Below are 22,636 nucleotides of genomic sequence, written 5' to 3' on the forward strand. Positions count from 1 at the left end.
GGCTTTGAACCCAATTATCCTCACAAGGCTTTGGTCAACTTGAAGCCGCGCAGTGAGATCGAACTCAAACTCGCGTAAATGCAAAACGGAACTCTTTAGCCACACAGCCAGGTATATTATATAAGCAATGTAAAAGATAAATCTTTAATTATCGTAACGGTTTCATTCTTTAATTACACGCAGCATGTATATGTTTAGGAGAACATTTAGTCTTTGTTTGCAGGCAAAGGGCAACTGTGGATATGTTTAGGTCTATTAAAATGCACTAGTATAATACAATTTCTGCAAGAATGCACGATCAATTGACATTAATTGTTAAATACAGAAAAACAGATATTCATGTTTGACCAGTGCAATTTCTATAATAAAAAACCAACAGAAACAACACAGCACAAAATGAGTTATAAGAAATAACTGTAATGGACCAATGGCATGAATTTAGATACGTTACGGGGAAATGTACTGAATTCTATTTGCAAAAAACTCTAAATTAATAACATTTTCTTTCTTCGTACTAGAAATATTACAAAAATGCGGCATCATTTGTTAGCAAATGACAAAGGGAAGGGAAATAATTTTTAGAAATTAATCTCTTTTGTCGGCAAGGGTCACATAAAGACATGATACAATCTATAAGACATCATTAAAACAGCATAGTCTCATCAAGCCGGTTTGATCAGTTGACATAAGTTCTTACATATAAAAAAGTTACAAATATTTTTTGGCCAATATAATTTGAGACATTTATTCCAGATTTCTTGACATTACTCCCCCGCCGTGTCGTTTAGAGTCACTGTGTGTGTATAGATGTTTTGTTAATACGATATAGGTTTAAAGCTTATATGAATCCAATACCACATATGCATTTGTGCTAAAATGATATCTCCCTTAACCAAGGGGAGGTAATTCTCATTTTTAGATCGACCAACATGGCGACTCTAGGTCGCACATTTTCAAGTCTTCGTCCGAGGTTTTTACTTTCGAATGGGACTAAATCTTTTCAAAGATCCTTCTTGTCGCCTGTACCAACTTTCAATGCCGGTAATTTAAACTTAGTGTGTCCAGAAAAACTTCCAGAAGCGCCTCCTGAATATCCAGGATATAAAGTGTGTAAAGAAGATTTTAAATACGTTGAGAGGCTTTTGCCGAAGGAGATCGTCCCTCCACCACCAGCCGAATCGGTAACAGGGGTTCCTACACCATCAGGATGGATACCGCCTAATGAGAATGGCTCAAAACATCCTTATTTCGTGAAACGAACCAAAAATCATATGTTGCCTTTATATCTGGAAGTAAAGTTCCACGGGTCTCGCATCCTCACCAAAATTTGTAAAATCGATGGGAATATCTGGAAACTCGAGTCAGATTTAAGGACATATTTGCAAGAGAGAAGTACAAAAGACATATATACCCAAGTCCATGAAGTATCAAGTTTTATAAGGGTGAGAGGAGATTATTGTGAAGACGTATGTAAGTTCCTTCTATCTAAAGGATTCTAAATATCTGAAGTTAACTACAAACTGTTCTTCAGAAATGATCGAAGGACATTTTAGTCTTTGGGTGAACTATTTGTTTCTGAGTAACTCTGTTGACCTTTTTGTTGATAAGAGCTTATATTCCTTATGCTGACAGAGTTACTATTGTATTACTGTATTATATCTAGTTTTATATTTCATCTCCACTATTCCTTGTAGTTGGATTAAAATTTTTTTACTCAAACTACATGCATCATGTGTATGTTATTATTTCTCCTGTAGAATTGATATCGTTCAATTTCAGTAAAACGGTATGCTGATTCGAAGACTCTTTTTCAGGTGCAAAGAATCTACAGTCTCGACACCGAATTTTTTATTACTAGTCAGTATTGAGATTTTTCGATAAAATCTTACCCAACGATAAAAAGGATGCTTAGAAATTTTTTAAGAGTTCGCAACAAATCCCTTTTTACCAAGGTTAAAATTTCATATAGATTCAAAATTTGTATCCAACCTGTCATCAATATACATTTTCGTAATTTTAACCCTCACAGATTGTTAATTTGATATTATTGCTTGGATATTATGATTATAAAAAAATAAGAAGGCAGTTTCAGATTATGATTATAACTTTTGCTATTCTTAAAAAACAAACAAAGAAAACAACATTTTTAAAAAAAGTTACGAGGAAGCAAACTCAAAGAGCTGTACACTTGTATCGGTATACCCATTTCTCTGTATTCTTAACCTGTTTTATTATTTGCTCTATTATTTTATACCTGTCTTCCACTTTAGAACATCCACAACTTCTGTGTTCTGTTTCTCTCTTAACTAAGAGTATTAACTTCACATTGTATGTAAATTGTCTACACAATGATATTTGCCATCCCTTCTCTAGTTTCTTAGTTAACCACTAAAGCTTAAACCTACAGAGAAAGAATATAGTGTTCTGATACTGTGACATTTTTCTCATATATATTAGGGACAGAAGTGAAATGGATTTGTTTCAACTGGATGTCAACATAGTACAGACTTAAGATAGGAACAATTTATTGTAATTTTGATGGTAATTCATTCATTTTTTTTTTTACCATGCTGGCATTGGTTGGTAAGTTTGTTACACAATATATATGATGCATATTGCGATCATTAGTCCCCGTCCCTTATTCTTAGATCTGCATTTCACACATTTGCCCTGTCTTACTAGGTTACTTTTTGCCTGAGTAACTACCATTGACAGTAATTTTTACACTCATTGTCCATTCACATAACATTTCTCATCATCATCATCGTTTAACGTCCGCTTTCCATGCTAGCATGGGTTGGACAATTTTGACTGAGGGCTGGCGAACCAGATGGCTGCACCAGGCTCCAATCTTGATCTGGCATAATTTCTACACCTGGATGCGCTTCCTAACGCCAACCACTCCGAGAGTGTTGTGGGTGCTTTTTTTACGTGCCACCGGCATGGGGGCCAGTCAGGCGGTACTGGCAATGACCTCGCTCGAATCTTTTTACATGTGCCAGTGAAGCGACATTGGTGACGATCACGCTTGAATCGTGCCCTTTTACATGCCACGGGTACGGAAGCCAGTTGGCTGCTCTGGCAACGATCACGCTCAAATGGTGCTCTTGGCACCCTACTAGCACATGCACAAGTGCCAGTAAGGCAACGCTGGTAACGATCATACTCGAATGGTGCCCTTTTATGTGCCACTGGCACGGAAGCCGGTTAGCCGCTCTGTCAACGATCATACTTGTATGGTGCTCTTTACACCCTGCTAGCACGGATGCCAGTCACTGAATTGATTTTGATTTTGATTTCACTTGCCTCAACAGGTCTTCGCAAGCAGAGTTTAGTGACCAAAGAAGGAAAAGGTACGCATAAGTGGGCTGGTTACGCTCCTGGTGTAGGCCACAGGTTATGGTCTCATTTGGCTTGCCGAGTCTTCTCAAGCACAGCATATTTCCAAAAGTCCCGATCGCTAGTCATTTCCTTGGTGAGGCCTAATGTTTGAAGGTCGTGCTTTACCACTTCATCCCAGGTCTTCCTGGGTCTACCTCTTCCACAGGTTCCCTCAACCGCTAGGGTGTGGCACTTTTTCACACAGCTATCCTCATCCATTCTCGCCACATGACCATACCAGCACAGTCGTCTCTCTTGCACACCACATCTAATGCTTCTTAGGTCCAACTTTTCTCTCAAGATACTTACACTCTGTTGAGTATGCACACTGACATTGCACATCCATCGAATCATACTGGCTTCATTCCTTGCGAGCTTACGTATGTCCTCAGCAGTCACAGCCTATGTTTCATTGCCATGTTGCATGGCTGTTCGTACACATGCATCATACAGTCTACCTTTTACTCTGAGCGAGAGGCCCTTTGTCACCAGCAGAGGTAAAAGCTCTCTGAACTTTGCCCAGACTATTCTTATTCTAGCAGCTACACTTTCAGCGCACCCTCCTCCACTACTGACTTGGTCACCTAGGTAACAGAAGCTATCAACCACTTCTAGATGTTCAAAATCACCTTGCATATATTAATAAATACTGTTCAATATGAGTCTGCTCACTCAGCTCATTTGTGTTCTACTTTTCATGCACTTTAACATTACGTATTCACTGAACCATATACACTTGTTTTTGCTGATCCATGTTTTATGAGCAGCAATACACTTGTTGCATAAGCTTCTTAGTTTGATTAGGTAATAAAAACTATCATCTCCATCTGAGTAATTCATATATTTTGTTTCATGGGTGTGCTCACTACCAAGAAATCCCATTTCATCTTATATCTGTTGTTTGCAGTAGGTACACAAATTTGACTCTCTACCAAATCTTTTCCTTCATGTTAAGCAAGGTCACTTCCCAGATGACAATGACATCTTCTGCTCTCTGTTACTAACTACGACTTTAGTTTTTGCAATATTGAACTCTTGACTATACTAGGTATAAACTTTTTTCTTTGGCTCCTTAACAGGTACTGCAGTGGGAACTAGGCTGTCAACTGTTTCTTAGATATGCAGAAGGCCACCATTTTGGTGGATTAGGGGTTGATGAAATTGACTCTTGCACTCACTTGACTGATATTTTATTTTATCAACTCCAAAAGGATGAATGGTAAAGTGGCAGGATTTGAACTTAGAATATAAAGGGCTATTACTAAATACCACAAAAATATTGTCTAATACTTCAATGACTTGGCTATCACATAATAAAAATTACAAAGATTGATAATAAATGAAAGTTGAATAGATTTTTACAAATGGTTTCTGAACACTGACCACTCAACCATCAAGTGAAAACTAGTTTTTTGTCACATAATATAAATCCTCCCAAAATACATCAGTAATATAATCTTTCCTATCTGATCCAGGTAAACATTTCACAGTAAAATATTAAAAGATTAGCATCAATTTTTATTATTCTTGGGCGACACTTTGTGTTGGGATGCCATCTCCTTGTGATAAAGTCTAAGAACACTTAAAGTTACATTACATCTTTTAATACCACATTGCCTGTTTCTGTTATTATCAACCCATATGAATAGCTGCATGTCCAGCTATTCCACTAAACCAAATACTTCAGCTGAGTGTGTATTTTCAGATGTGACAACCATGGTTTTCAAGATATGTTTATTGTCCCTGTAAATTTAATTAGTGAAACACTGTCATAAGTCTGTTTGAGAACAACTGACAGCTTGTTCAACATGTTAGTGGCACAGTTTGAACTTGGGGCTTTAACAATTCATCTTATATACATATATGTAATTTGTTGCAAGTCTTGTAACAGATCACTTATCAATCAATGATGACACTACTCTATTCACAGTCTCAGTTGTTGGGGTAGTCCTAGCTTCCATCATCTTTTTTAATTGTGTAGCTCATTGCCTCATTTAATGATGTTTTAAGGAGCAAAGGTTGTATTTGTTCATGTTTGTGCTGCAAAAGAGTTTAGTGAGACAGAGGTTCCTTTTAACATCTCTTACCCATCAGTGATTATAGTTTGCTAGGAGGAAGCCAAGCGTACTTTGCAAGCAAAAGTGAATTATTGTTGAAGAGTGATGGATAATCATCTCCATGCTTTGAAGCCAATATTTTCATCACATTTCACTATATATTAGATAGCATAAGCCAATGTCAACTATATGAAATATATCATCTTGTGAATTTAACTATAAGGAAGGTTTTATGAATGGTATTTTTTGTTAAAATATATATATAGTAAATATGTCATCATACTGTAGGAAATGGTATGAAATGAAACCTTAATATTCTATACAGATCAATCTTGATGTAGTAGCTATCTGCCAGATATTCTGTAGGAAGCAAAATGACAAAAAAATAGTCCCTGTACCATAAGGTCACTAAAAATTTTATTTTTTATTTTGAAGATGTGTGTAAGCCAGTTTTGCTGCTATCATTCTTGTGGTGGAGGCACATGGCCTAGTGGTTAGAGCAGCGGACTTGCGGTCGAGGGATCGAATCTCAGAGCAGGCGATGTGTGTGTTTATGAGTGAAACACCTAAGCTCCACGCAGATCCGGCAGAAGGTAATGGCGAACTTCTGCTGACTCTTTCGCCACAACTTTCTCTCACTCTTTCCTCCTGCATCTTGCAGCTCACCTGCGATGGACTGGCGTTCCGTCCAGATGGGGAACCTATGCGCCAAGGAAACTGGCCCTATGAGCCAGGCGTGGCTCGAGAAGGAACATCAACTATCATTCTTGTGATAATTGAGTTGATTGTCCAAATTGATATTCATGGTTATTATGAAGTCATCCTATAAATAATCATCATCATTGTCGTTTAACGTCCTCTTTCCATGCTGGCATAGGTTGGACGGTTTGACTGAGGACTGGTGAGCCAGAAGGCTGCACCAGGCTCAATCTGATCTGGCAAAGTTTCTACAGCTGGATGCCCTTTGTAACACCAACCACTTTGAGAGTAGTGGGTGCTTTTATGTGCTACCTACATGTGAACTAGTCCGGTGGCACTGGCAATAACCATGCTTGAATGTTGTTTTTCACATGCCAGTAAGGTGATGCTGGCAATGATCACGCTTGGATGTGCTTTTAACGTTCCACAAGCACGAGTGCCAATGAAGCACTACTGTTATCGGCCACGTCAGCGATTTTGATTTCACTTGCCTCAATAGGTCTTCGCAGGGAAAGTTTATTGTCCAATGAATGAGGGGTACTCATAAGTGGGCTGGTTACACCCACTGGCATAGGCCATGGGCTCACTTGGCTTGTCGGGCCTTCTCAGGCACAGCATATCTTTAAAGGTCTCATTCACTTGTCATTGCCTTGGTAAGGCCCAATGTTTGATGGTCGTGCTTCACCACCTCATCTCAGATTTTCCCGGGTCTACTTCTTCGACAGGTTCCCTCAACTGCTAGTGTGTGACACTTTTTCACACAGCTGTCCTCATTCATTCGATGTACTTTGTATCAAATTTTTCAGTATTCTAAAATGTCAAATGATATTACATACTCATATGAATTTGGAAATTTCAAACTTATAATTCCTTTTTACAGAATAATGAAACTGAATTAATTACTAATATTAACCCCTCAAAGATGGACATATTGAAGGAGTATTCATGAGTTCAAAAAGGGAAACAGTGCAGCAGAAGCAACCTGAAATATCCATTCTGTTTATAGAAAGAGTGCTTGAACAAAATAAGTTGCAGAAAATGATTTCCAAAGTTCAAAAATGGTGATTTCAGCCTAAAAGAGATGCCGTGATTTTGTTGAATTTGATGAGCTTTTGTCACAGTTTGAAAAAGATAATGCTGTATCAGTTGAAGAATCGGCAAGCAAGCTTAATTCAAGCTATTCAACTGTTCACTGCCATCTTCAACAGCTTGGAAAATAAGTTCTTCATTATTTGACAGAAGCCAACCAAAAATCACGAGTGACTGATAATGAAAAATGGATTTTTTATGAAAATGTTAAGTGACGCAAACAGTAGTTTAGGTGTGGAGAACAGCCTAAACCACAATCCCAAAAGGGTCTCCATGCAAAAAAGGTTCTTTCTATTTGATGGCGTTGCATTGGAGTCATCCACTTTGAGCAGCTACCAGCTAATGCAACTATTATTGCTCACACCTTTTGCCAACAGAGTGTTTGGATGTTGCTTTGAAGTAAAAAAGGCTGGTTTTGGCAAATCATAAGGGAGTTATGTTTCATGATAAAACAAGGCCCCACACTGCAAAGATCATTTAGATGGATTAGCTCTCAAAAGCCCCAAACAGGTTAAAACTGACCTCTCTTTCTTTTTTCTCATCAAAACCAAAGAAGTTTTTCACCAATGGAATTAAATCACTTTTTCCTTACCAAAATTAAGACATTATTTATGGGATGACCTGATATTTAAACTATAGGGGAAAAAAATCTCATTGTTTTAGTGTACTTTCGATTGTTTCAAGGTTTTTATTTTTTACTTGAGATTGTAGCTCATTTGCCTTTGAAAGGTGTCTTACAATATGGATGTTGCATACTGGTGCTTGAGCAGTTGACATATCTCCTTGCTTGGATAGAAATTCCAGTCCAAAGCAGCAGATGCTTTTCTCATTTTATGGTAGTATTTGAACTTAGCTTTACCAATTACAGTAGCTTCTTCTGCGTGCAGCCGTAAACTGTCTCCCTAGAGTACCTATTTCAGAACAGGGCAATTGAGAGTTAAGTGTCATTACCAAGGTCATAAACACCATTCTGGGATGCAGATTATGGTTAGTAGACACATTTTATATAGTATCAGCAATACTAGTGCTACTATTACTAATTAAAGGTACAAGTTTCAGAAAATCATCATCATCTAACATCTGCTTTCCATACTGGCATGGGTTGGATGGTTTGACTAAGGACTAGCAAGCTACAAGGTTGTACCAGGCTCCAATCAGATCTAGCAAGGTTTCTACAGCAGGATGCCCTTCCTAATGCCTACCACTCAGAGTGTAGAGGGTGCTTTTTACATACCACCAGCATGAGGGCCAGTCAGATGGTACTGGCATCAACCACATGCTTTTTGTGTATCACCAGCATGGGAATCAGTCAGGCGGCACTGGCAATGCTTTTTATGTGCCATCAGCACAGGAGCCAGTCAGGCGGCACTGGCAACGACCATGCTCGAATGGTGCTTTTTATTACCACTGGCCACGACAGTGATTTCACTTGACTTAACAGGTCTTCTCAAGCACAGTTTATTGCTCAATGATTGAAGGGCCAGTTATGCTACACTGGCATAGGCCAGTTATGGTCTCACTTGACTTGCTGGATCTTCTCAAGCACAGCATATTTCCAAATGTCTCAGTCGCTTCTCATTTGCCTCAGTGAGGCCCAATGTTTGAATGTTGTGCTTCCCCACCTCATCCCAGGTCTTCGTGGGTCTACCTTTTTCATAGGTTCCCTCTACTGCTAGGGTGTGACACTTTTTCAATCCATACGTAACACATGACCATACCAGCACAGTCGTCTCTCTTGCACACCACATCTGATGCTTCTTAACAACAAAATTTAACAACTTGAAACAAGTTAAAAAAAGAATGTATTTTATGTTATTTTATGATTTCAATTAATGTAAAGTGAAGCCTAATACTTCTTTTACAGTCTTCATTGTGTTTTCTGAAATGTTTGTGGCTTTTTCTTTACCAGTTTCTAAAACCTGAATAAGATAATCTTTATTAGCTTTTAATTCTTTTATGCATGAACTGATAGGTGTTACTGTTTCAATAATAGCTTCAGCCACTACCTTTTTATATTGTCCTGTGTCTAAATGAGTGTATTCTTTACATAGCTGTTCAGGTGTGAGGTCAGTCAAGTTGCTATGGATACTGATTAAATTAGAGACTCCTGGTCGGTTGGCAGGGTCATATGTGACTGCTGAAGTAGAGTCTGTTCGAGCTTTTTTTATTTTTAAAAATATTTCATCAGCACTGTCTGTTAAGTCAATCCGGCTTAGTTTATTATTGTCTGATTTACTCATTTTATCTTCAGGATTTTGCAAACTCAGCACTTTGGGCAACTCGCCTAAAATAAAAAAAAAAAAAAGAGCAAAGAGTAAGTTATCAAAAATACTCTCAGGCTATAAAAAGACAAATACAGAAGATCTATAGTGATGGGGAAATTATGAGTTCACTATAAACTGCTGGGATATATAGAAGAAAGGTTGGGTTGTAAGTGAAAGGAAGTGACTTGGTATCAAACTCATCATCATCATTTAACATCCGTTTTCCATGCTAGCATGGGTTGGATGGTTCGACTGGGGTCTGGGAAGTCAGGAGGCTGCGCCAGGCTCCCGTCTGATCTGGCAGTGTTTCTACAGCTGGATGCCCTCCCTAATGCCAACCACTCCATGAGTGTAGCGGGTATTTTTTACGTGCCAGGCGAGGCTGGCAAACGGCCACGATCGGTTGGTGCTTTTTACGAGTCACCGACACAGACGCCAGTCAGGCAGTGCTGGCATCCACTACGTTCGGATGGTGCTTTTTACGTGCCATCGGCATGGGTATCATAACTACAATTTGCATTCGATTTTTATTTATATATATATATGTAAGAGACATTTATATTTTGGTTTGGACATATAAAAATGAACGGATGACAATGGAAAGAGTGCCTTGAATTGGTGGTAGAACTTGTGCACTGAACTGAAGATATTGGACCTCACAGAGCTGAAAGAAAGTATTGCTAGCCTATGCATGCCATATCTGTGCAAGAAATAAAATGTTAATGGTCACGGTTGAAAGCTCTTTTTGCAAGAATTGTTGGAACAAGTTATTCTACAGCTGGTTACTACTTCTTGATAGTCTTCACACTTCTATGATATTGGTATGATTACATATTTACTTGTAGGTCAAACATAAGACAGTTGTGGGTATTATTTCTAAGCATTAAGGTTGAAACAATTCCAGTATCTGACCTGGTTAAATCTATTGCTAGATAGATGAAAGAAATAATCATTTCAATAGAATCATCCTATTTTGTTACCTGTAAATAGTGACCATGCAGAGCTAGAGCTTGTTATTTGTAAACATTGAGGACAATGTATAATTGAGAAATATCTTGTCAGCCTGTGGTGCAGGGTTCAAATCCTTCCATGAAGTCAGGTAAGGTTAAGCTATTGTTACTGAGATAAAGTACTGAGTGATTAACATAAGAGCTGATCATGTTGGGTGGGAAATTGGTAAATATATGACAATTTTATAATAAAATAGTATGAAAAACATATTAGAAAATATAAATAAATTCTTCAAGTTACCTGTAAGAATATTTGGTTTCACAAAAATATTGCCATATTTACGATTGAATTGTTTAACAAGATCTCTGGCTAGTTCAATGTGTTTTACTTGATCTTCTCCAACAGGAACCAGTTGGGATCTGAAAATGAGGGAGGTAAGACATGAAGTAGCAAAATTTAAACATTCAGCTGCTAAGATTTTTAATAATACTATTGTTTGAGTAGCTTCACTCAGCTTTAGTGAAGCATACCAATGAAGAAAACAGTAAATTAGATTTATTTTGTGTTTGTCTAGCTCTGCCTACCCCAGTCATTACTGTGGAAGATTTAGGGATTTCTATTATTAGTCCCTATTTTAAACAATTTAAAGAGTTTTTTTTGCTACGTAGTTTGGTTTGGTGACAGAGTGATGACATGTTGGAAGAAACAAAAGCTTTCAGAATTGACTATCATTTCTCTTCTACCCATATTTTCCTGGCAGCTGTTCAGGCTGACCATCAGTCACATAGGAGGACCTACCCTTAAATTATATATATATAAAAAAAAACACAAAGAACGTGACTAATACTCTACACATTTTGTGTATTTAAGGAGGTGTTTAGTGAAAGAGAAAGTAGATCCTTTATGAACTAGAGTTTGGATAATTAGAGTCTAATTTGAGTAGTTGTTAGATTAACACTCTTTGGAAAACAGGAATAGGAGAGATTTTTGTGACACAAGAAGAAAGGTTTAGGTAGAACATTTAACATGAAATTTATGTGCAGGATGCAAATGTTTATGCAAAACTAATCTGGAGGAACCAATATAAAATATTAAACTTAACCAATGAGAAATACTTTCACTTACTTATAAAGAAGAATATCTGCAGCTTGTAACAGAGGGTAACTGAACAATCCAACAGAAACTGTCTCCTCATTTTTAGATTTCAGCTGAAACACCAATATACAAATATATAACAACTGTTTATAAAGAAAATCGAGCATCATTTAGAAACTTCAGGAATTCAAGGTTTTGTATTTTGATCTATTTTTTGCTGTAGTAGGGAATGGAGTCAGTGGTTCAATATCCATTTGTTCATTTCAGCAGTGCCATGGAAAAAAAGACAATCCAATTGAGTTAAGTTTACAAGAAAATAAAGAGGATCTAACATTTTGTGGGTAATATTTTCTTGTGATAAAGGTTGGTGATCAGAACTGGTACTTTGGGAGTGACCCAAATATTTGATTAAAGTGGTGCAAATGTTCAAACAAGGTTTGTACTACAAACAGCATTTCTCAGTTCTGAAGTGAAGAAGTAGTAAGACTAGTCTTCTCAAAGATTAGCATTTTGCTCTCAGTGCTCCATCAAAGAATATCAAAAGGGCCTTTTCTCTCTGGCCCACATTCTACCAACTCTGGTGTAACTAAGGGTTTGATTAATCCTACCACACTCTTTCATGTTTACGATATTGACCTCTCTGATGTTACTGCTAACCAAACACTCAGGCATTATCCTTATGTATTCTACATACAATACACTACAATTGCACAACTTTACGACAGACCCCTGAAAATATTATGCAAAGGAGCCATTACAACCTTATAACATTTAACAGCACAAAGGCAGTCACTATATGTATCATTAACATTCATATTTTCACTGTTGATAAACTCAACTAAAATCTCTATAGTTTTCACATAATCACAAGATCTGAAAATAATAATAATGAGCTTATTGTATGCAGTGCTCAGGTACACTACAATTCATTGGAAAAGAGTAAAAGATGATACAAAAAGCAGTGATAAGTAAAGAAAGATAGCAATGATAGTCAGAATTGGTTTTATAGTACATCATCATCAAGACAAACAAAGGAACAGTAAAAGAGCCATAAAGAGGAAAGGTTGCATAGGTACATCAAGAGTAGTGTTGATGATTTCAGGAAACATGGAATTTTTGAAGAATGCAATGTCCTGATAGCCAATAATTGATACAAATAATTTATTCCAATCTTTGTCAATTCTAAGTGTGAAAAAATGTTATTGAAAATCATGGGTACTGTGTTGCATTTTGATTTTATAAGCAAAATCTAGAATTTTATAATTTTCAATAACATCTACATATTTCTGACATAGCCAAAACTGCATCCAAATATTAGACTCTTGTCTCAGAGACTCAAATCCCTTCAGGTTTAAACAGTTGCTGAACTTCTTGAAAGCATCCATATACTCTATATTAGAGAACTGTTCTCATCTCTGGTATCCCAAAGCTGCCACACACCAATGATCTAAACCACATACTAATAAAAGGTCATTTATCAAATTAGTAAACCTTCCCCATCAACATGTTACAACTATAAATTCAGCGATATTTTGTATCCTTGTATATCCTTTTGGGTCTCTTACTGTTTCTGGTTTAGACACAAAGCTGGCAGTTTTGAGGGGAAGGGATGGTAGTTGTTACCATTGACCCCAGTACTTGACTTGTACTGTATTTTATTGATGAATCTTTTACAGTTAATAGAAAGGTTTCTTGCTCCTCTGACCAAAAAAGGTGTGTACCAACTTTAGCCGAGCCCTCCTGATGTACCAGTCTTTCTAACTTTTATCATTGTTCCTGTATTAAATATCTCATGCAATGCTTCCTTGTCTGAATCTTTTTTGTAACTTCTGTATCAAAAGAACTAACCAGCTGAACATCAACCACACCAAATTCACTGGTCTGGTTAATGATGCAAATGTAATGGACACTGTCCTTCATCAATGAGAAGAAACAAACAAAAAAAAAAACAAGGTAACCATGTGTCTCTTCTACAGCAAGATGCTTGTTTCTGACCCTTTCATGGTTTAGCTTCTCACGACCAAGTACAGGGCTACCTCCCTCAATACCACTCTCCATCACTGTTGAAAGGGCTCTTTGTCAAGTTACTTGGTGATCTTGCCAGTGCTGGTGTCATCCAATGCACTCGGTAAAGTGGTTGGCATTAGGAAGAACATCCAGCTGTGGAAACCATGCCAAAGCAGACAGTAGAGCTTGGTGTAGTCCTTTGGCTTGCCAGCTCTTATCAAAATAGCCAACCCATGCCAGCATGGAAAATGGACATTAAATGATGATGACAATGATAATGAAAGCCGGTCCAAAAGCAGGAATTTCACTCAGCTCCAAAAACAAATAACCATTGAACCTCTATGGGTGAAAGAGTTGATACCTTTTAGTTTTAATCTCTTTTTCATCGACTTACATTTAACCTCTTGAAGGAAGATCTGAAGAGGAATTAACAGATGTTATTGCAAAGAAACCTGATACATTTGAATCCAAAGATCCCTTCCTCAGTTATCTATAAAAAATCCTAATTTTTCTTCTATTTTTTGTACTTAAAAACTTGGAAATATAAGAAATCTTACCTTCCACTGTGGTAAATGCTTCAACCGTGGCAGAGAACAGTTACAAGAAAGAATCCAAGCAAGTTCTGTGTGTTGTGGAATCTTAAATTCAAGAAATTTCACATTAACATTCATTCAAAAAAGAGTTGGTGGTATGTAAAATACTAATAGTCTTAATGACTCATCTCAGACATTTGTTTAAACGTCTGAGTCGAGTTGTTAATAAGATTATAATTTTTCAGAATGATAATGATGATGATGATGATGAGATTATTGATCTCTTCTTCAGAGACAAGATATTTTCTAATCTTTATATCTTAAATACGTATTTGTTGGTTTTTATCTCCAACTGTAATAGTAATATATTTTTCAGCTCTAAAGATGATGAAATCAACAGTCTGAAAAAAATCCTCAAGAGAATTTAGATTTCAGCTCAGAAGGCACAACAAGATCAAGTCGTATCCAAGTGTGATATATTGGAGAGCTATTAAACTCATGCTAGTGTTAAAAATAGGATGTAAATTGAATGATGATGAGGACATCAAGAATTATGAACCTAATTTAACAGTCTATATAGCATGGGCATGAAAGAACTGCTTATTGTAAGACAAATTTCTCCAGCAGAAAGAATTTTACATAGAATGGTAATTGTTTCACTAAATTCTGCTTATGCTAGACTGCTAGCTTTTCCATCATTGATTTGCTCCAGTCACTTACTGTAGTGTATAACACAGGTATTTATTTAGTCAATAAATTTTAACTTTTAAAGGAATCAGACATTGGGCTATGGTGTCATAAATGTAGAATTCTCATTACCGAGCTACAAACTTCTGAATTGAGACACATTGTGTCACAGTGTGAAAAGTTTTAGATTTATGACATCATAGCTCAATGTTTGATCCTGATAAAACTTCAAATTTATTGTTTAAGTAAATACCAATACTATATTGCAGTGAGTGGCTGAAGTCTGGAGTTTGAACAAACTTCTGATTTGTCACAGTTGGTGACAACTTGATGATATAGATGAATTCTTGGTTCATTAGCATAAAATTATGCTAACTTAGGATTCTAACTATAATTTTTTTGGTAGCAGTTAAAAGAAGAGCGGCAATTAAGAGGGGAAAACTTGCAGTTGTAATTGTTTAAGTGTGTAAACTTCCCTTGTAAAAAGAATGACACTTTCATCTGTAATGTCATCATTTCAGATCCAGTTGTTGATCTTCTGATTTTTTTATGTGCAGATGGAACACATGAACTTATAAACAAGTTTGGTGCTGTAATGACAACTGCTTAAGATGCAGGTGTGGCTGTGTGGTTAAGAAACTTGCTGCCAACCAGGCAGTCTTGGGTTCAGTCTCACTGTCTGGCACCTTGGGCTGACAAAAGCCTTATGAATAGATTTGATGGAAAGTGAAAAAAGCCTGTAATATATATATATATACTGCTTCAACAAATTTCGTCCATACAAACATGGAAAAGTAGATGTTGATAATGATGATAACCATAAGCTTAAATCTTGCTATAGACATTGGGTCTATTTAACTAAGGAACATCAACTAGTTTATTTCAATAGTTCAGGTTGACAACAGAAAAAGTACTGAACTGTAAGAGTAATGCTCCACAATAAGCAAATGTCCAAATTTATAAGAACCATCCTACCCATGTTAGGATTAATGTACAAACTTAAAAATAGAAAAAAACCCCCTTCAGCTGAGTTAAGTAAAGGTTTCTGAAAAACCTACATAATTTAAGAATTTTCTATAGTGTTCTCTGAACATGTTTGTGAGTTTCTATGGCTTCACTTATTGTACTGATACTTAATTTTAAATACTAAAACTTCAGTGACTAAAGAAGTCTTCTAAATAAATATAACAACTCACCTGAGATTGCTGGAAAAGAATGACTTTTGTAGGGTCTAAACCACAGGCGAGAAGGCAAGCAGTCATGTCTAGAATGTTATTCCTTAAAGAAATTATTGTAAAAAATTAAAATTATAAATATTTAGAGGCTTATTTTAGATGTTAATTGTTTTATTGAGGAACTTTCATTTGTATCAATATTAAATATTTAAACCTAACAATACTATTTACAAAACAGCATTTTTAATATTATTAGATTAAAATGATAATGAAAGTTATTTTGATCAGAGACCTTTTGAAATATTGACAGAAATCAACATTTAGAAATATTACATTTCTAAATCTCTCAGGGAGATTTATACAGTAGTAGCATGATAAAGTGATGGTATGTTGCCAACTTAATGTGGAAGTCCCACAGGGGAAGAATGCTACTGCTATTTAGCCCAAGGAAACACCGTTTCTATTTGGCCATGACACATTTTCTGTGTCCTTTGAAAACATAAGGACACAGAATATGTGTTGTGGCCAATTGGAAACGGTGTTTCCTAGGGATGAATAACAGCAGCATTCTTCCCCATCATGGGACTGCCACATCAAGTTGGCAGCATACCATCACTTTAAATCAAAATTTATTTAAGATCATAGGTAAAGAATATATAGCTAAATATATGTATTGACTTTGATTTAGAATTATAATGCTTAAATAGATTATAATCTTAAATAAATGTTGATTTAAAGTGATGGTATGTTGCCAACTTGATGTGGCAGTCCCATGATGGGGAAGAAAGCTGCTGTTATTTATCCCTAGGAAACACCGTTTCCAATTGGCCACAACACATATTCTGTGTCCTTATGTTTTCAAAGGACACAGAAAATGTGTCATGGCCAACTAGAAACGGTGTTTCCTTGGGCTAAATAGCAGTAGCATTCTTCCCCTGTGGGACTGCCACATTAAGTTGGCAACATACCATCACTTTAAATCAACATTTATTTAAGATCATAGGTAAAGAATATATAGCTAAATCTATGTATTGACTTTGATTTAGAATTATAATGCTTAATGCCCTTGAGATAGCCTTGAATATTGCAAATTCTATTTAACTATTTCCTAAAAGTCATAAATTTCATGATGTTTCTCTCATGAAAAAGTAGTGTAAAACTTTTGGTTAATACTAGAATTATATATTAAGACAGTGAACCTGCACACAGTATTAATATTAATACAGGTGTTTTATTGTCTGTGGCCCAAATCCTTAATTCTATATGCTTTAGTGCACATAGCTGGTAGGAACTGGTACATAATATTATTTGCTTGTCATCTTTAATATCTGGTGTGCTTCACTAAAGGACTTAACTTTTCCACTCAAAACTATGTGCATAGGGCAAAGCACCTGACCTTATGAAACAATAAAACAGCAGTTCTATTAGTGTTATCTGCACCAACTGCAACACTATCACTCATACCACTGCTACCATTATCATCAACATCACCATCAAAATTATATTTAATATATGACAGTATGTAATACAGTAGAGTTTACTGTGTAAAGTATGGGCAGTAATGAAATGCCAATAATATTGGTACATAAACTTAATAATAATAATTTTTCCTTTTTAAAGATGAAACATATTTTCATATTTACATCTACACTAATTGTTCAGTAGTAGTAGACAAGAGCCTTAGTTTAGGAATATCATCATCATCATTTAACATCCGCTTTCCATGCTAACATGGGTTGGACGATTTGACTGAGGGCTGGTGAACTAGATGGCTGCACCAGGCTCCAATCTTGATCTGGCAGAGTTTCTACAGCTGGATGCCCTTCCTAACGCCAACCACTCCGAGAGTGTAGTGGGTGCTTTTATGTGCCACTGGAATGGGGGCCAGTCAGGCGGTACTGGCAATGACCTCGCTTGAATCTTTTTACAAATGCCACCGGTACAGGTAATGATCACGCTTGAATGGTGCCATTTACGTGCCACCGGCATGGAAGCCAGTTAGCCGCTCTGGCAATGATCACGCTTGGATGGTGCTCTTAGAATAAAGGTTCCTAATTCGAATTCAATCCAATACAGTGTAATATATCCGAGAATGAAATAATTATGATAATTACAGATCAAACAGATTAAGATGTAGTGTGGCTGTAAATATATATATAAAAAAAACAACAACTTATCTAAGACATTGAAGTAATGATTCATTAATTAAGGAAGAAGCTTCATAAAGGTAGGTAAAGTTAACTGAAATATTGTATTTGCTTGGGGATAGTGAAATAAAGCATCAGTTAAGTATAACTCAATGGAACATCATCTTTGAACAATCCATATTTATCATCTAAATCTTAGGTTATATTAGAATTAAGAAGTTTGGGCGAAGCATTGTGTAATATTAAGTTAGATAAAAACTTGTTAAGACTGAAACTGTGAGAAATGAAATACAAAAAAGCACCATCTGATCGTGTCCGTTTGCCAGCTTCGTCTGGCACCTGTGCCGGTGGCACGTAAAAGCACCCACTACACTCACAGAGTGGTTGGCGTTAGGAAGGGCATCCAGCTGTAGATCAGACTGGGCCTGGTGCAGCCTTGTGGCTTCTCAGACCCCAGTTGAACTGTCCAACCCATGCTAGCATGGAAAGCGGACGCTAAACGATGATGATGAAGACAGCACAATTACATCTTAACTTGTATTTCCTTGATATTTTGGGGTTAGGGCCATTTTATGAGGACATATGGAGAAATTGGAGATGGAATGAAGTTATTGTTGTTGCTCAGACATGTGTGTGAGGGTAGTGATATGCAGAGACTAGGGTTGTTGTAGTAGCCAGTCAGCTTCATTATCCCTTTTGTTACTGTATTTATTTTGAGATGCTCTGTGTTTCTATCAATTACTTTAAATATAACAAAGAATTTATCAAAATAACTTAGTTAACATTCAGCTAGTGTTAGGAACATAAATTGTGACCAAGGTTTGGTGGAAGATTTTAATTCAAAACTTATGAAAACAAGCTATTTGTACTCAGAGCCAGAGCCGGTTTGGTAACGAAAGGGTTAAATATTTAAATAACCATGATATTTAAAACCCAAATCTTAGTTAAAACTACAGCACACTTCATATCAAATTCTAATGGAATTAAGACAAATGAACAGATAATTTGGTACATGTTTCAAAGCAGTTATTTCAATGAAAATGTTTCTTAATGCTTTCACACCTACCTGAGCTGTTGAGGTTTGTGAGGCAGTGTAATTGTATGAAGGTCAACTAAACTGAGGATTACTGAAGAGTGTTTGCTCTGTAGACTGACCCAGTTCTTGATAGCACCAATATAATTGCCTAAATGTGGAACATCTGATGTTGGCTGGATGCCTGAAAATAACCGTTGTGACGAGTGATCTGGGTTTGATTCCTGTGTAATGAACATTAAGACATAATTAGGACTTCTTTTCAACGAAGCACAAAAATTAATTTTTACAAGAGGAATAAATCAGACTTCTAGGGCCTATATAGCTGCTTATTCTCAGAAAGATAAAATGTTAGAGAGGACCTCTCAAGATGAATACCTCAGTATTTGGTGTTCTAACAAGACATCCATATGAAGTTGAATATAAAGACTGCCTTTTAGTACTGATACTGCTTCCATCACTAATAACACTGGTCAACACAATTTTTGGTGCCAAGAAATAGAACATGTTTTTGTAGCTAATTTGATGGTGCTGATTCTGAAAATGACCTTAGATTTTTATGATTAGCTACTACCATTTTTGTTGTACTGAAATTGCTCATTTTTGGAAAAAAGATCAATTTATGATCTTCGCTGATCGCAAAATTTAGCCTGCTAAATGTTGACCCAGTAGAGGGACTAGCTATAGATAAAACAGTTAAGGGTATGAAGCCAGAAAAAGCCCCCAGCCCATCAGGAATCACTGCTGAGATGCTTAAAACATCTGGTGGTGTGGACTATGGCCTAGTCACCCGCATTGTAAACCAGGTAGTTCATAATGGAGTCATACCCAATGACTGGCATAACAGCACTATAGTCAACTGCTACAAGGGTAATGGTGATGCTCTAGATAGAAATAACTACAGGGGTATTAAACTGTTGGATCAGGTGATGAAGGTCACAGAGAGGGTCATAGCCCATCTCATTAGGGAGAGAGTCTGCTAAGATGAGATGCAGTTTGGTTTTGTGCTAGGTAGAAGCACCACTGATGCCATATTCCTGGTTCGACAACTACAAGAGTCAATGTAGCAAAGACCAAAGTTATAGTAAGTAAGAAAGCGAACTCATCACACACCCCCTCAAGTAAGTGGCCCTGCTCAATCTGTAGAAAAGGTGTAGGTAGAAACTTCATAAGATGTATCCAGTATAAGCTATGGACGCATAAGAGGTGCAGCAACATCAAAGGAAAATTAACTGAGAAGATAGCTTTCATGTGCGGCACAGGTGCAATAGACATCACAGATACTCAGAAAACAGATTCCATCACACTCCAGGGAGAGAAACTAGAAGTAGTTGATAGTTTCCACTACCTGGGTGACCAAGTTAGTAGTGAAGGTGGATGTTCAGAGAGTGTCACCACTAGAATACGAATAGCCTGGGCAAAGTTTAGAAAGCTTCTACCCCTACTGGTGACAAGGGCCTCTCGCTCAGAATGAAAGGTAGATTGTACGATGCATGTATGTGATCTGCCACGCTTCACGGTAGTGAAACATGGGCTGTGACTGCAGAGGACATGCGTAGGCTTGAAAGAAATGAAGCTAGCATGATCCGCTAGATGTGTAATGTCAGTGTGCACACACGACAGAGTGAAAGCACCCTGAGAGAAATGCTGGACATAAGAAGATCAGAGGTGGCGTGCAAGAGAGACGTCTGTGCTGGTATGGTCATGTACTATGGATGAATGAGGAGAGATGTGTGAGTTTATGGCTGTTTCCTGCACCAACTTCACAGAAGCCCCAGTTCATCCAAACTACCTTGGATCCCGGTCGAACCGTCCAACCCATGCTAGCATGGAGAACGGACGTTAAACGATGATGATTAAGGCAGTGGATTGGATGAAAGTTTAGAGTTATGGCTAAAATGCCTGGTCATATTTTGGCAAAGTTCTTTCATTCTGAATTAAAATCTTGCCAAATTTAACTTTTGAAGTGACTAAAGTAAAAGTACCAGTCCACTGCTAGGGTTGAATTATTCCTATAATGCATCTTAGATATGAATGGAATGATAATAGAAGAGAAAGAGAAGAACGAAATACAAACGACAGGCATAACTCTATCTAGTATACATCGGGCACCTCGAAGTGGTGGAGTTCGTTCATTTCTAATTTACTCCGCTTTACATGTTAATGAACCACGTCTCCACCGTTTAATGGGTAATATGCACTTCAACATGTAGTTAGTGAGGTTGTTGTTGCTGATTAGCTGTGACCATCACATTTTTTGAGAGATATGTAGGAATACATGATTTAATGTATCATTCTTGTTTAAAACGGTAGTTGGTGATTTGAGGGAAATTTGACCCACCCATTTCGAACAAGTCGAACAACACAGTGGTTTCCCCCAGCTGATAGATTTGACCCGCGTAAACTGTGTCGTTGTTGAGGACATTGTCTAGCGCTAGTCACAGGATACGAGCCATTTCGTGACCCTCAATAACATAAAAGGAAAACTAATATAATTTTATGTTATACATGTTAGGAGGATGTGGAAAGGCTACGAGCAGTGCACTTCTCAAGCAGATAAAGAAATACATGCAAATATATGGCAATAAGTGTAATTATTTAAAGATAAAAACGGATGCAGGAAAATGTCATTCACATCTCTACTCTCTAAACTTCAAAAGTCCCCTCACAATAAGCTATCAGTAAATATTAAGAGAAACACCAAACATAAATACAAATCTGTAAGGTGACATTCACGGAATATCATACTTTTGAACTTTGAATGGAATTTACAGTCGAATTTATACTTACTGTCATTGTATGCACAGCGGTGGTAGGTATTGAAGAACGTTGTCGATGATGTGATGAAGGCGACAATAATTTGGACACAGAGAAATGACACGCACCTTGCGCGTAACGTGCCTTCAAACCAACATGTTTAAAGGACGACGCCATGATTGTTTACTTTATAAAGGGAAGCAACTCTAAAAAAAATAGATTTTGATGGAAATTGCCTCCCTTCTTTCCTATGAAATAGCAGTCATAATAAGTCATATGTAATGAGTCTTGCTGTAAATTTAAGACACAGGAGGGATTTTCGGTTGTTTGGAATGAGGATCGAAGCGATTAGCTTCATTGTTATTTAAGAAACCACCAGGATTTGAATGTCTCTCTTTCACAAAATGCCGAATGTCACAGAAGACTACACATTAAAAAGTAAACAAGCATGTGACTTAATCTCGTTTACATAATAGTTCAAGTTTAATTAAAAAGCAACACAACGTAGGTTACGGATAAATCATATATCCTTATACGTTTGACCTCCCTATGGAATTAAGTCCCACGAAGGCCTTTTTGGTAGGATTGAACTGCTTGTTCAATTGTTTTACCAATTCTTTTGACTCATAACAGTGACAGACTGTTCTTTCTAATTTTGGCATAAGACCATTAATTTTGAGCGAAGTTTATCGATCCGGAAAGGATGAAAGGCAAAGTTGACTACGACTGAATTTGAGCTTAGAACAAAGAGCCTGGAGAAA

General features: G+C 36.9%; 2 protein-coding genes across 2 annotated transcripts; one reads left to right on the plus strand and one right to left on the minus strand.

Moving 5' to 3' along the window:
• The first annotated feature begins 897 nt into the window (after nt 1–897).
• On the plus strand, nt 898–1,728 carry LOC115226854 (39S ribosomal protein L49, mitochondrial-like). The gene has a single exon (XM_029797849.2). The coding sequence runs from the start codon at nt 930–932 to the stop codon at nt 1,497–1,499; it is 570 nt and encodes a 189-aa protein (XP_029653709.1). The 5' UTR covers nt 898–929; the 3' UTR covers nt 1,500–1,728.
• A 7,292-nt stretch (nt 1,729–9,020) lies between these two features.
• LOC115230490 (tryptophan--tRNA ligase, mitochondrial) lies at nt 9,021–22,317 on the minus strand. Its single transcript, XM_029800657.2, has 7 exons — nt 21,909–22,317; nt 19,152–19,342; nt 15,960–16,041; nt 14,101–14,181; nt 11,567–11,649; nt 10,742–10,860; nt 9,021–9,510 (listed from the first exon to the last, which is right to left on the minus strand). Exons 1-7 carry the CDS (start codon nt 22,050–22,052, stop codon nt 9,056–9,058), a joined length of 1,155 nt encoding a protein of 384 aa, XP_029656517.1. The 5' UTR covers nt 22,053–22,317; the 3' UTR covers nt 9,021–9,055.
• Nucleotides 22,318–22,636: the final 319 nt, after the last annotated feature.

Source organism: Octopus sinensis, linkage group LG2, assembly GCF_006345805.1.
Source record: "Octopus sinensis linkage group LG2, ASM634580v1, whole genome shotgun sequence".
NCBI classification, from domain to species: domain Eukaryota; kingdom Metazoa; phylum Mollusca; class Cephalopoda; order Octopoda; family Octopodidae; genus Octopus; species Octopus sinensis.